This window comes from Kryptolebias marmoratus, linkage group LG24, assembly GCF_001649575.2.
Source record: "Kryptolebias marmoratus isolate JLee-2015 linkage group LG24, ASM164957v2, whole genome shotgun sequence".
Classification (NCBI taxonomy): Eukaryota; Metazoa; Chordata; class Actinopteri; order Cyprinodontiformes; family Rivulidae; genus Kryptolebias; species Kryptolebias marmoratus.
The window spans coordinates 7,816,440-7,829,687 of record NC_051453.1 but is presented as its reverse complement, the minus strand read 5'-3'; the positions used below and the strand labels follow the sequence as shown (position 1 = coordinate 7,829,687).

At 37.2% G+C, this 13,248-nt stretch overlaps 1 protein-coding gene across 3 annotated transcripts; it reads right to left on the bottom strand.

Annotated features, from left to right (window-relative positions):
* Window positions 1-4,605: 4,605 nt before the first annotated feature.
* Window positions 4,606-12,853, bottom strand: mfsd8l1 (major facilitator superfamily domain containing 8-like 1). 3 transcript variants are annotated; one of them, XM_037974338.1, is made up of 13 exons: window positions 12,534-12,671; window positions 11,568-12,009; window positions 10,822-11,007; window positions 10,647-10,709; window positions 10,444-10,563; window positions 10,154-10,233; window positions 9,715-10,069; window positions 9,376-9,449; window positions 8,918-9,131; window positions 8,679-8,801; window positions 7,733-7,863; window positions 7,110-7,221; window positions 4,606-6,604 (listed from the first exon to the last, which is right to left on the bottom strand). In XM_037974338.1, exons 4-12 carry the CDS (start codon window positions 10,699-10,701, stop codon window positions 7,144-7,146), a joined length of 1,230 nt encoding a protein of 409 aa, XP_037830266.1. In that variant the 5' UTR covers window positions 10,702-10,709; window positions 10,822-11,007; window positions 11,568-12,009; window positions 12,534-12,671; the 3' UTR covers window positions 4,606-6,604; window positions 7,110-7,143. The 3 variants fall into 3 exon arrangements, with proteins under 3 accessions (XP_037830266.1, XP_017268815.1, XP_017268816.1); XM_017413326.3 differs by lacking the exon at window positions 11,568-12,009 and having other exon boundaries at window positions 4,606-6,609; window positions 12,534-12,853; XM_017413327.3 differs by lacking the exon at window positions 11,568-12,009 and having other exon boundaries at window positions 12,534-12,853.
* Between the last annotated feature and the right edge of the window lie 395 nt (window positions 12,854-13,248).

The following is a 13,248-nucleotide window of genomic DNA, read 5'->3' as shown; positions in this document are numbered from 1 at the left end:
GCATGAAGCATATCTGTATGTTGGCTGTTTTTTGTTTGTTGTTGTTTTCTCATTTTTACTAAATGAGTATGAAAGATGACATCTTAGTGGGATGGTTAGTGTTTCTGGAGGTAAATTATGGAGCAAGGAAGCTTCCAGGAATCGAATGGAAGGCTGTGTTTGCCTTCAACGTGCTGACACAGCTCCCTCTCAGCTTATAGGATCATATAAGGTCTTATAAGGTCACAGCAGAAAAGGGCAGGAGCTGAAGGTATTTTTTATGTCATTATAAGGTTCAGTTATTCTTACAAAACCTATTTGGTGCATCAAGCACAGAAATTATTACATAGAGCTTATTTTTTTTATCACAGTGCATGAAGTCCCATTCCACAACCAGAGTATCAATATAAGTCGTTTCTCTTCTCATTTTATGTTTTTTTAATGGTGTAAATTTGTTCATTTTGACATGTTTATATATGTTTATGAAAAAGCCTGCTAAGAAATAAGCCCTTATTCAATGTGTGGCTTGTAAAACTAAAGGTAGAATGAATAAATAAATCCCCAACTTGGACTGAACAGTGCTCAGCGCATGTATTTCTGCTTGTTCCCAGCTTACACCAACTCTAGTAGAAGCACTTTGTTTTATTTTTTTCCTCTTCCCGTTGTATGCAGTTCTCATTCACCCTCCCTGAGTTTGCCCAGTTTCCCTTCGGTTCAGTGGCAGGGCACTGGGTCATGGCTTTGACTTGATTTTCACACTGTTCCCTCAACGGAGCGGCACATCAAGTTAATCAGGGTTAACAATTGCGGCAGCGGCTTGCTGAGCAGGGCTCCCATCGGCTTAGCGTGGCCTGACTCGGGCGATGCAGATGGGCCGGTAATCTCTTCTCTGAGAGCACAGGGGACACGTGAGGCCAGTGGGAGCTGGTTTGGTGGCACCTGGTGAGGCTGGAAGGAGTCGGGATGCAATTAAAATAGAGATATGGGGAGAAAATAGGAAATATAGATGATATCCCAAGCAATAAATTATGTCTGCTCTCTAACATTCTAATAAAATATGCAATATTTTATCTAGGAAATTACATTTTGCTCATATTTTGTTGTTACATTCTTGTTTTTTCAGATTATTTTACTTTTAATTCTCGGTTCATTGTGACAAAAAAACAGCTTTTACAGCTCATGTCTCTGGGTCTCCCTTTACATGTGGTTCAAGAACAAACCTTTCTGTAAAATAAATCCTAAAAAGTTGAGCCACACATTCAATAGGCTACATCATCCAAATGAAAAAGGGAAAGCTGAACGAAATAAGCTGCATTTTGTAGTTGAAATGTTCATAAAGAGGAGGGAAAAAAAGGGGATTTATTGTGTGCCGCCCCGAACAATCACAGTTCAAATGAAGTGAGATGTCAGAAGTCCAAAAGAAAGTAAGAATGTGACATTTAAATAAAAAAAAAAAAGGGGCAAAACGTTGTTAAAATAAACTTCTAGTTATGAAGTTGTCTGAAAGAAAATGACCCATTTTGGCAAAATAGAAGTCTCCATAGCAGCTAGCTGGCTTGTGCAACCCAGCCCCGCGTGCCCCGGCTAAAATCTACGCCGACTCACTTATTCATTCAGGTAGAAAAGACGTTACACAACTATGCGTTTCCAATAAGACCACTGACGAAGAAAAAACGACTGTCAAACAGCCCTGGGTGACAGATGGAGTTCATTTTTTCCCCTCTTAAAGTGGAGGTTTTTTTACATCAAGCAAACAGAGTCAGAATCTGAACATGACCTTTTAAACAGAGGAAACTGGGCCACAGTATAATTTAGGCATGAGGTTGTCTTGTATTTTCCCCTTTTCTTCGATAAACCTGCCGTCAAAGTGCATCCTTTTATCCCTGGTACCACAACTCCAGCACTCTGCTTGTCCCATTTTTTTCCCATAACCACCTCGCATTTGAAGTGTCGCACCTTGGAAGTGACGCATGTATTATTAACCTGAAACTCGAGTGCCATCTCTGCAGGGACACTCAGGACGCTTTCACACGTCCGTGTCCGCGCCATGCTTTTTATTGGACAGTGGATGAAGCAGATTTATTTCCCCACAAACAGTAGAAGCCTGTGACACCGGTGCAAAAAGTAAATATTTCATGTTTTGGGCAAAAAAAAAAGGTATTTTGTTTTCTAAAGTGATATTTCTCCCTTTAGGAAAGCCTTAGAATCACTTCAAAGGTATATTTGAACACGTCTTAATGAAAATGCGAGAGAGAGCAGACATGTTGAAAAAGGGATTGTTGGTGCTCAAAAGCTGTGGAAACCCTTTACGAAACTTTTTAGGAATTTAAATGTTTACAGTGAAATCCATTTTCTCAAAATGGAAAACGTTTTTCAAGGCTGAACTTGAACTCAAACCATGATCTTTTCTTGACCTTAACCAAATCCTTAGTTGTCTGAAGCCAAGCTGAAGAAAGACTTCTGCCCTTTTCTTCATCCACCCTGTTCTGTGACTGATGTCACAGCTGATAACTGCTGACGACTATTCAACAGAACATAACTTCAAAAATGACCAGACTATTTCTTTAATAGCCCCATGCAGAATCCAAGCTTTTCGCTTGGTAGAAAGTCCGTCTTTATTCCTTTGTCACTGTTCTAGCTTACTCATGCAGACTTTATTGTCTTTTTCTCTTTCTCTCCTCACCGGAAACATGCTTTTCTCATTTATTAAGCGTTTATGGGTCAAATCAGACGTTCAGCACAGGTGGCCCGATATCATTTCAGTTCTAGGTCTTGTTGGGCTTTGTCCCCACTCCACAAAAGGAAACTCACGTGTTAGGATAAGCTGCAATGTCTCAAAAAGTCCTAGTCATAGTGCCTCATCTCATACCAACCTAGATTTCGGAGGGTCAATCAGTGTTCAAGCCTGGGGAGATTTAAAAAAAATAAAATGAAATTGACAATAAACACTGAAGTCCCACTAAACTTCACCTGCCCTCGCTGGCCCATCTGGTTGAGGTAAAATCGAGTTCACCAAAAGTTCACATGTCCATTAGCATAGCTGAATTTGGTTGCATCGGTCCGTGATTGGAGAGGAAAGAGGAGGAGCGAGCTCGCCGAATTTACCCAGAAAACTGTTATGACACATGACGTGTTCTGCACTTTCGACCCCGATACGCAGGGTCACTCGTCGGTCAGAGTGCCGCTCCAGGCCAACTGTGTTTTGGAACTGTGTGTGAGATGGGTGAAGGGATTCAGTTGAATTAAAAAAAAAAAAAAAAGCAAAACCCCAAAATATCTCTGTTACTGGCCCCGTGTCGTAACATCTCTGAGCTGGCCCCGCCCAACGCTAAACGAGTTCAACTAAAGTTCACGGTAACAGGCCACGCCCCTTCGCCACCACGTCACCATGGAGGCGATGTGTTATCATCAGCATCACACACACTCGTCTCTACGTGTCTGCTGGCGACGTCACAGCGACCCCTGATGGATCCAAACAGAAGCTTGTACAACATTTTGGTTTAAAGTTTATTTTTGTTTTTTTTAAATGTCTCAACGTGTGGTTACTTTATTCCATAACCATTTCTTCATTTTTATTTTTTAAGTGGATAACACTCTTCTGTTCATATACATCATTTTAAACCACTTGATTGTTTAGCAATTTTTGGTTATTAAAATTTAACCTCCATTTTTTTTTTAAATAAAATATTTAGCATTGATTATTGAGATGAAGACAGGACAAATTCAAGGATCAACTACAAAATGTTACTCAATCAGTGGCATTTTATAGTTTTTGAAAAATTTGTACATTTCTTTACTTACAAAAATATACTTTATTACAAAAACCAAAAAAAAGGAAAAATTGTTCAGTTTCAGATTATTTTAGAGATTTTTTTTTTTTCCTCAAAAGAAGTAGGAAAATAAACTTTTATTTTTTACAAAATACAAATAAATTTTACTAATTTTTTTATTAATAATATAAAGTTTGTTTATATCTGGTTATATACTGAGGGTGGAAGGCATTGTTTGAGATTTTAGGATTATTTTTGTTCCAAATAATTATATATATATATATATATATATATATATATATATATATATATATTATACAGTGTATATAATGTTCTATTTTAAGTCTGTTTAATTTCCTTTATAAAACTATAATTTAAACTTCAGCCTACAATTATTGTCACTTTAGAATTTTACATTTTTGTACTAATAATATTTGAAAAATAATGCATGATACATTTGAACAAAACAAAATCAAAAATCCTAAAGATCACAAAGTTTCGTAGAATTTTTAAAAATGTTTTGCCAACAAAATTAATTATTTACACAATTCAATGAACACTATACACCTCCAGCTATTTTCTACAACTATTTTCCACTTTATCGCACTAAAATAAATGTAATAAAAAAGAAAAATAGAATTTTTTTTACACAGTATTTGTGTCCACTAGTTTGCACAAACACTTCTACACCAAAATAAACACATTAAAAAAGCTTTTTGATAAATTCCCTGATACATTTTTTTTTTAATTTATTTCAATTTATAGGTCTCCAAAAATTTTACCAAAAAAAGACATTACACTTACACACACACACACACATGGTGAGTAAATAAAACATAACTCTGTAGTAGAGAAGAAGTTTTTCCTTTTTTTCAGGTTTTCTTTTATTTAAAAAGTCATTCTGCACTCACAAGTAATCCACTTAATCTATTCCTAATAAATAATAAAATATTAGTGTCATTCTGTCGTATTACATTTTCAGAGCTTGTGTGAATATATTTAAATTATTTGATTTATGTGTATTTTCTGCTAATAATAATAATAATACATTTAACTTGTCAGCAGTTTTTTTTTACTCCCCTAATATTAAACAACACAGAGCAGAAGATCCCTCTGCATGCTGGACTTGTTCCACACAGATATGAAAGTCTAAGAGCGCCCACTGGTGTGAGAAACAAGCATTAATTCAAGCAATTCCTACAAATCAAACAAGGCCGCTAACATAAACTCTGTTAATTTAGCATAATACACAAAAGGCCGATTATTTAAATAGAGTTTGATGTTTAACACCACTGATCTATTAATATTTTCACTGAAATCACAAAATGATTGTATTATTTAGCTGAAAATATGGACTCCCTTAAATTTGTCAAAACTTTGCTTTGGGAGCTCTTAGTGAGACAACAGATAAAACAAAACTCACACATTTAGGCTGTTTTATTTTTCAGGATTTCTTTTTTCTTAAGGCCGTTATAAAAGAAAATATTCCGAAATATTCTAAGCATTTATTCTAGTCCAATTTATAAACTGAAAACTTGCAAAAATCAGAGCATAGATTTAAATTAAAACAATAAAAAAACGTTCAGATAGTCAAGTTGAAAAGTTTAAGATGACATGTCTTTCTCAGGATTTGCACCCATAACATCATTTTTCAGTCAGTATATTATTATAATACGTGTTTTTAGCCTTCTCATAAATGTACATTTAAGTTTTACTGTTTCTGGTTTGTTCATTGGCCAAAAACATACAGAGAAAACTTTTTTAGGATAGTTTTAAGTTTCAAGGTGAACCTTCAAATTTGACTTAATCTTAAACCTTAGAACACCAACATTGAGGCCTTAGGCTTAAGCTTTAAAGGCCTTTTCCATTAAATATACATTTAATTTATTTATGCTTCAAGCCAGAGCAAATAAACTTGTTTTAAATTGTTGACTGTTAAAATATGGTCAGTTTAGGCAAAAAAAAAATATATATATATCTATAACAATGAAAGCCAAAAGCTACTCATTGTGTTAAACCACAGAGCACAAAATCAAGCAGGTATGCATTAGTTACAGCTGTAATCCGTGCCGATTACAAAACAAACAGTGATTTTTTTTTTGTTACACCTGAAATGGTGTGTTTAATAAAAGGAATTGAAAAGAGACACCTGATACGCTCAGGTAAAAAAGTACTGACAACTCAAAAAAAGAATATTAATTTTTCTCATTTTCTATTTTCTGAATCCTCATTTCTGCAGTTTTGTCATCAGAAAATGAATAATGCGTTATTTTACTACCATATTTTATCATTAAGACAACATAGTTATTCTTTCAGTGGGAACATTTTATTCCAAGTTTTTTAAACAAGTTTCACCCAGTTTGATTTTATAAAAAATGTACTCCTATATGGTGTTTTACCAAATATACGGCCTAACATTTAATTTAATTTCAAGGCAGATGAAATTGTAAATATTATTTTTTAAAATTTTGCTTTTAACGGTAAAATCTAAATAAAACTTTCATAATTATTGCAGGTAAAACATTAATAAGTACTTAATTACTTGAATTAAACTCATTCAGCAACATTAACAACAAAGAAGAAAGTTTATTTGTTCAGGACAGCATGTTTTCATGCATTCACAGAATGTGCAGAATGACAAATGCACCGTGTGGATACTTTTGATAGAAGCAATTTCCGTCAGACCTTATTTACGCCTTGTCAGCACGGTTCTTTATTTCCATGGGAAATATGCTGTAAAAATACACTCGGTATGAGTCCATTACCCGACAGCGGCTCAGCCCGAGCTGGAAGCAGTCAGTTGTCACCCGACACACAAGTCCCAGCACAGACTGAGGCAGGGCAGGAAACTCCGACTGCGCTTTAAGAAAGACAAAATGAAAACTTGGATCAGATACTTGTGAATTTGATCTTTATAGTTCAACCTAAAAAGGTAGCCAGAGTGAGAATTATAATAGTAAATACATTTTTTACAATAAAGGTGAATCTTGACAATAAATTGAAGATTTCACATATATTCAAATGAAAATAAATGTGATTAGTTAATCTGACCGAACATTTTTGAATGTGGACACTTAAGCAATAATACAATTTGTATGACTGTCCATAGTTACGTGAATAAAAGATACCTGATTTTTTTTAAGACATCAAGTCAAACAAGATGATCAAACCAATCTTTGAAGAAATATAATACACTGCAAGGGATGCCAAAAATACATCATCTTTGATTTCTTTCTGCTGAAAAAAATGTACCGCTGTTTTATGATTCTGACCACGGAAGTCCAAATTCTACACATAATTTACATGCTATGTTAAAAGAAGATAAAAGGGGGAAAAAAAAGAAAACTAAAGTTACTTTACCTCAGATGTTTTCCTGCACCGAACACCTGCAGCTTTAAGCGCAGCTCTCTGAAGCGTCCATTTGCTCCTCCGTAGGTTCCAGCAGCCGGTTGTATGAGAAAGCTAACATCAACTGCATTGGAAAAATAATTAATTCTGCTTTAATATGAAAAACAAAATAAAAAATACAATGAAAAAAAAGTTAATAGTAAAACAAATTGACCATTGCTTCTATTTTTGGTCTCATTGTTTTGATACTGACTTCCATAATGTTCCCCTTTTGGGACTAGAAATATCACTGTCATTTATAGAAATTAAACTAAAAATAACCAGTTGTTATTTAAAAAAAACTGATGAAAATGACCCATAAAAGGGGGCTATCTGCTGAGGCTTCAGCACTGAAGAAAAACACCAATTTAATGGTTGGGTGGGGTACTATAGGAGCCACATTTATAATTTTGTTGTTCAAAAACTCAGTGGAAACTAAAAAAATGTCCAGAGTAGCAATTATAGGGATGGGCAGTAGTTAAAAAGATTCCACTTAGACTAGAACTTTAACACAACTCTCCTGGTTGTACAAACAGTGAGAGACCATGACTTGGAGCCAGTCTTTTTGTTCTGCTCTCAGTAGGATTTGTACCTACCGTTAGCAGTACCAGTAGTGCCACCATTGCGCCCATCATTATATACATGTTGTCAGTGAGACCACCGGCCCACAGAGGGCCCAGGATGGTAGCCAGACCCCCCACCGAGCGGCGTATGCCCTGACTGAAACCTGCAGGGTCAGTCACAGACAAACATATTAACGGTTTATCAATCATCCTGGAGAAGAAATTAAAGGCATATCATTCTCTGAAGAAATACATATCGCCCACCTCCTTTCATGCTAGAATTTCAATTAAATTCAGCTCATGTTGAGACAGAGTTTGCCAATTTGGTTAAATCTTCAAAACAAAAACATGCACAGTGTCACGCTCAGAGTGTGTGTTGAGAATGACGCTCAGCTACGACTTCATCAAATTGTACCTCATATACATATTTACAAAACCGCATGAATTATAGCCAGATTTGTGTTTTGTAAAATTATTTAAATAGATAACCAGCTGTAGATGGACATTTAATAGTTACTTTCTAAAAGTTTCATTACAATCCGTCCAGTCGTTCATTAGATATTTTGCTAACAAGCATACAGTGTTGGCTACTAAAGATTAATAGCAAAGTTTTATACTAAGATCTTGAGCAATTTGTTAGTGCTCAGAGTATGTTTTGGGGGTGACTCTCAGCTACTACCACACCAAATTTTAGCTCAAAATCTGTAAAATTCACCAAGTTATAGCCATTTTTGTGTCTGCCAAGTTTAATTAGCTGTTGCGGCCATCTTGAATAAGGTTGACTTCAAAAGTTAATCAGTTGTAGCTGCCCCTCTAATAATTTCATTAAACTGATTTTTAAAAAATCTATCTATTGGTTTGTGAGATATTTTGCACAGGCAAAAACAACAGAACAAACAAGCAAAAAAAAACAAAAAAAAAACCACACAAAACAAAAATGCTTAAGAACGTTTGTCCACAAGATGGTGCTGTTTCTCACCTTGTGTTTTTTCAGCTGTAACTTTGGAGAAAAGGGAAACCTGAGCCACAGCCACAAACGGTAAACCCAAAACCTGCAGAAACACCCCGATGATGAACTCTGTCAGCTGCCATGAAAACCCACCTACAGAAAAGTGCAACAAGAGAGAGAGAGACTGTCATTAACATCCATCTGCTAAAAATGCACCCTAAACTCAACAGATGGAGCGACAGCTTTTGAGCCAAAAGGGTTTGTCTGACCTGAAGGGTTAGCCAGGAAGATGAGGCACCAAATGCAGGAGATGTTGCAGATGATCAGACCAATGGCGAGGACCACCCGCTCCGCTACATGGCCGCTCAGCCAGCGGACAAACAGGAATCCAGCAATCACCACCACACCACAGAGGCAGTACATCACGCTGTTCTCCAGCTCCCCGAAGTTAAAATACTTTTGGGTTAAGGGGGTTACCATAGTCTGAGGAGAGAATGGATGGAAACATGGGAAGACAGACGTGTATTTAGTCTCCAAGTCTTCATAAAGAAAAGGCTGGATAATGAGTCAGGAAAGACAAGAATGTAGCACTTAGATGAAGACTGAAATTAAGGATCTTTGTAATTCCAAACAGTTTTGCTTCAAGTTTCTTACAACTCTAAAAAAAAGAGATTGAGTTTTGGTGTTAAGTCGTGATTTGAACAGATGTGTTTTAACTTCACTGCACCTCGAGAGCGGTCTGATTGAAAAGGGTGATGAACTGAGCAGACAGCAGCACAATCACCTCTTCTTTCAGGAATTCTGATGCAAAAAAAAGAAAAGGAGATTAACAGCAGAGTCAAAAAAGGTGGTTAAAAAGAAATGGTAATGTTTTTACATAAATTTGTTTCTCCTATTTACAATATTAATACCAAACTAACTGTAAATCCACATCAGTTTGCCGTAAATCTTTACCTTGTAGCTAATGAATAACTAGACAATGCTATTTTGATGTTTCCGGAGTTTAAAAGGCTTATGTTGTTTTTAAATAAAGTTTAATCTTTTAAGAATCAAACCAGCCAGCTACCTCGGAATATGCTGGAATTCCTGAATTGTTGAAGGCCCCTCCGGCTGTGTGAGTTCTCAGGAGAGGCAGGATGAGAATGAATGTGATTGAGCGAGGTGCTGGAGACAGAAGAGGTGTGGTTTTTGCACCGGTGAGACGTCACCACGGAGCCGTAGGACCCCATCAGCTCATGGGACGACATCAGCGGCTTCACCTCCTCCTCGCCTTCGTCCTCGTCTTCCATAGACCCTCGCGTGTCCTCTCCTCTACTGAGCTTTGGACCGTCATGAGCCCTCCTCTTTTCCAGGGGTGGCAAGTCCCAGTACATAAAAACAACCGCCAGTTGAAGAAGCATCCACAGCAGACACATGAACAACTGCAGGAGACAGAGGAGGAGTGTTGATGCCTGTTTGGTTTGGATATTATTTTAGATTTTACACCGATATGGTTTAATCCTTACCCCAGGAGCAGTAAATTTATTGACAACAAAAGGACCAAGATGAAAATTACACAGCCTCAGAAAGATGTTAAATGCAGGACCTGTGTTAAAAACAAGATTGAGCTTTAATCACATGTTTGTTTCAAACACCATAACATAATCTGGATAAAGACAGCAACAGATAAAACATTTTCCATTATTATTATTGTTTGTAACTAAAACTGTCATTACTATCAAACAAAGATAAAGAAATTAAATTCTTACAAAATAATCTTTATCATTATGATAAAAAAAAGCACAGAAACACGAACCAATCAGGAGGCCAGCTTGTCGGCACGCCATGACAGCAGCAAAAACAGTGGCCCGGTCCTCCGGAGCCGTGCTTCGAGTCAGGAAGCCAAAGATGGATGAGCCAGCGCCTGTACCAATACCTGAAAATATAAATAAATAGACGATAAAGGTATCATCTGAAGGTAAATTCTGTCATCTGCATATAAAACGTTAACAGACTCACCTGCTACTAATCTGCTTGACAGTAAGAGCCACTTGGAGTAGCCGATGAAGTACATGAAGTTACCTGATCAGGGAAATACAATCAAACTTTCATTTTGAACGGCTGACTAACTCGTGGGGCTCAAAGTGCCCCACTCACAGGTGAACGCGGTAAGAGTGGCGAGGTGTGGACTCACCGACGATCTCAAAAAGATTGGCAACCAAAATGATTTTCTTCGTTGTTCGGGTTCTGTCTGACCAGAGGCCGAACAGCGGTCCCGCCAAAAGACCACTCAGACTGAACGCCGACAGGGCCAGACCCAAGAAATAAGGCGCCGCTTCTAAAGTCTGCAAATACCTCCATATGGTGGGTAATATGACAGCTGAGGGGACAGAAGGAACAGAAGTCACTTGTTTGTTTTTTTTCAGGGTGGGGGCCAGACCCCAATCCCTAATGATACTTTAGTTGGGATTTAAAAGAGGCAGAGTTACAGTGACAACATTCAACTTATTAGAAAAAACAACAATATAAAGGCTTTACGGATATCTAAAGATATCAGGTTCTATAGTCCGTCTACGTTTACATGTAAGCCCACATTCTGCTTTGAACAAACGTCTCCAGACGAGGAAAAATGAGGGCGAAGCAAGTGATTAGTTGATGTCATCATGTCGCAACATTATATCTTATCGTCCTGCTGAGTGAAGGTAAAGGTTTGCCACAGAGGTGGTTCTGTCTCTGTCAGCCTGCAGCTCTTATCACACAGACAAAGGACGGCTCCAACCAAATCCACTCCAAACTCAATAATGTGGTCAGGTGACACTAAACGCAGCGTGCTCGTGCAGAATGGAGCAGAGGAAGTGATTACTCAAACTCTCTCGTCGCCTGAGTAACACAATTATTTTGTCACCCTGACAGCAATAACCGTGTAAAAGATTACCTCACCAGACACATCCTCCCTCGTGCGCTTGAATACTAAATTGGGATTTTCCTGGTTTCATTGACGAGCGACTCAGTGATCTTGTGGTTTAATGATCAAACAGTGAAGAATTTGTCTGACTTGTCACCAAATTGTTTTTTTAGTCCAAAAAAGGTTGTTTCAAACTCCTAAGTGAAGAATGAGAGTGTCAATTTCAAAAGCTCCTGCGGCAGACTGGAACCAAAGCAGATGTAAAACAGGCCGGGCGGTAGATTGTGTCAGGGATGTCGCAGCAGAGTCCAGGCAGTGGAAGGCCTCAACGGTGGAGGTTTTGTTCCTGAACATCTGGACCAACTTCCTCTGAGCAGAGGGGGACAGCTCGGTTCATCGCCAGCACCTCCCAGCAGCTTTGCATTTATGTTCGTAACATGGAAACACAAATCTATGATCCTCTTTCTCAGACTTAAACTGGAAAAAAAAGACATTTTCAATTTAAAAGTGTTGACCTACCAGTTAGAGTCAATATTAAAGCAAGAAATAAATTAATTCAAGTGTACTCCTTTGATTTTATTTCACTGTTAGTCCATGTTGATTAAAAAAAAAAAATCCCATTTTGGCAATGATTTTATTTTATATTTTTAAATAAATGCGTTTTACAACCAATAGGCTAATAAAATAATTATTTGGCCATAATATTTATGCCTAGTTGGGTTTTATTTATTAAGTGATACCAACAGTTATTAAAAAAAAATAAAAAACAATCTGGTCTTTAGCTCCTAAAACATAACATTTTACCCCCTCCACTGATTTGTATTTATTCTTTTAAAAGGCGTTTTGACAAATACATTAGAAATTTAAGGGCGTGCTGTCATATCTGAAATATGCATACCTCCTGTCATTCCAGGACAGGACTTTAAATAACCTTTTTTTATTAAATGGCATGATTTCTTTTCTTTTTTTTCGTGTCATTTTAAAAATAAAAGACATCTTACCATATTCTACGCCGCTAAAAAGAAAAATTAGTCCTATGGTGAAGAAAGTCAGCTTCTTTTTCCGTTGAATATCCATCCTGTTTGCTCGGGCGCTTGTAATCTTCTGTCCTTCTGACAAATCTCGTGGACTCTTTAGGACACCATCCTCCTTGTGTCCCCCGCGGACGCGATCCTGAGCGGAGTCCGTCGGTCCCCGGCTAGTCCTGCATGTTGTCCTGCTTGTCTCAGCGAATAATGTCCAAAGGACACGTCGCCTGCTGGGAGAAGTCACTGGGCAGGTTTAGGTGTAGTTTGAAGCAGCCGAACGAGCTTGACATTTAAAAAAAACAAAAACATAAAGATACGTCATTTCCTGCGCAACTTACCTTACTTCCGGTGTCCTAAACAGCTCCTCCAGCCATCACTGCAAACACAAAAAGAGGTCCAGTTCTGTCAGTTTTATAGATATTGTGCTCAAATTTGGTTTGCTTGGAGCTGAGAGTCATTCCCAACAAATACTCCGAGCCAGAATTTAGCTAAATAAATATTCATCAAAAGTGGCATAAACCTAAACTTTTTTTTTTCTTATATTTTTTTCTAGACAAAAGTAACCTAGAGGAAAGTATGTTTTAAAGAAATGATTCTTTTTAAATGTGATATCACTAAAAAAAGTAAAAGTAGCAGCTTCATAAAATAGAAAATTCACTGTTTACCTCCTAACTGTATGAATTCAAAT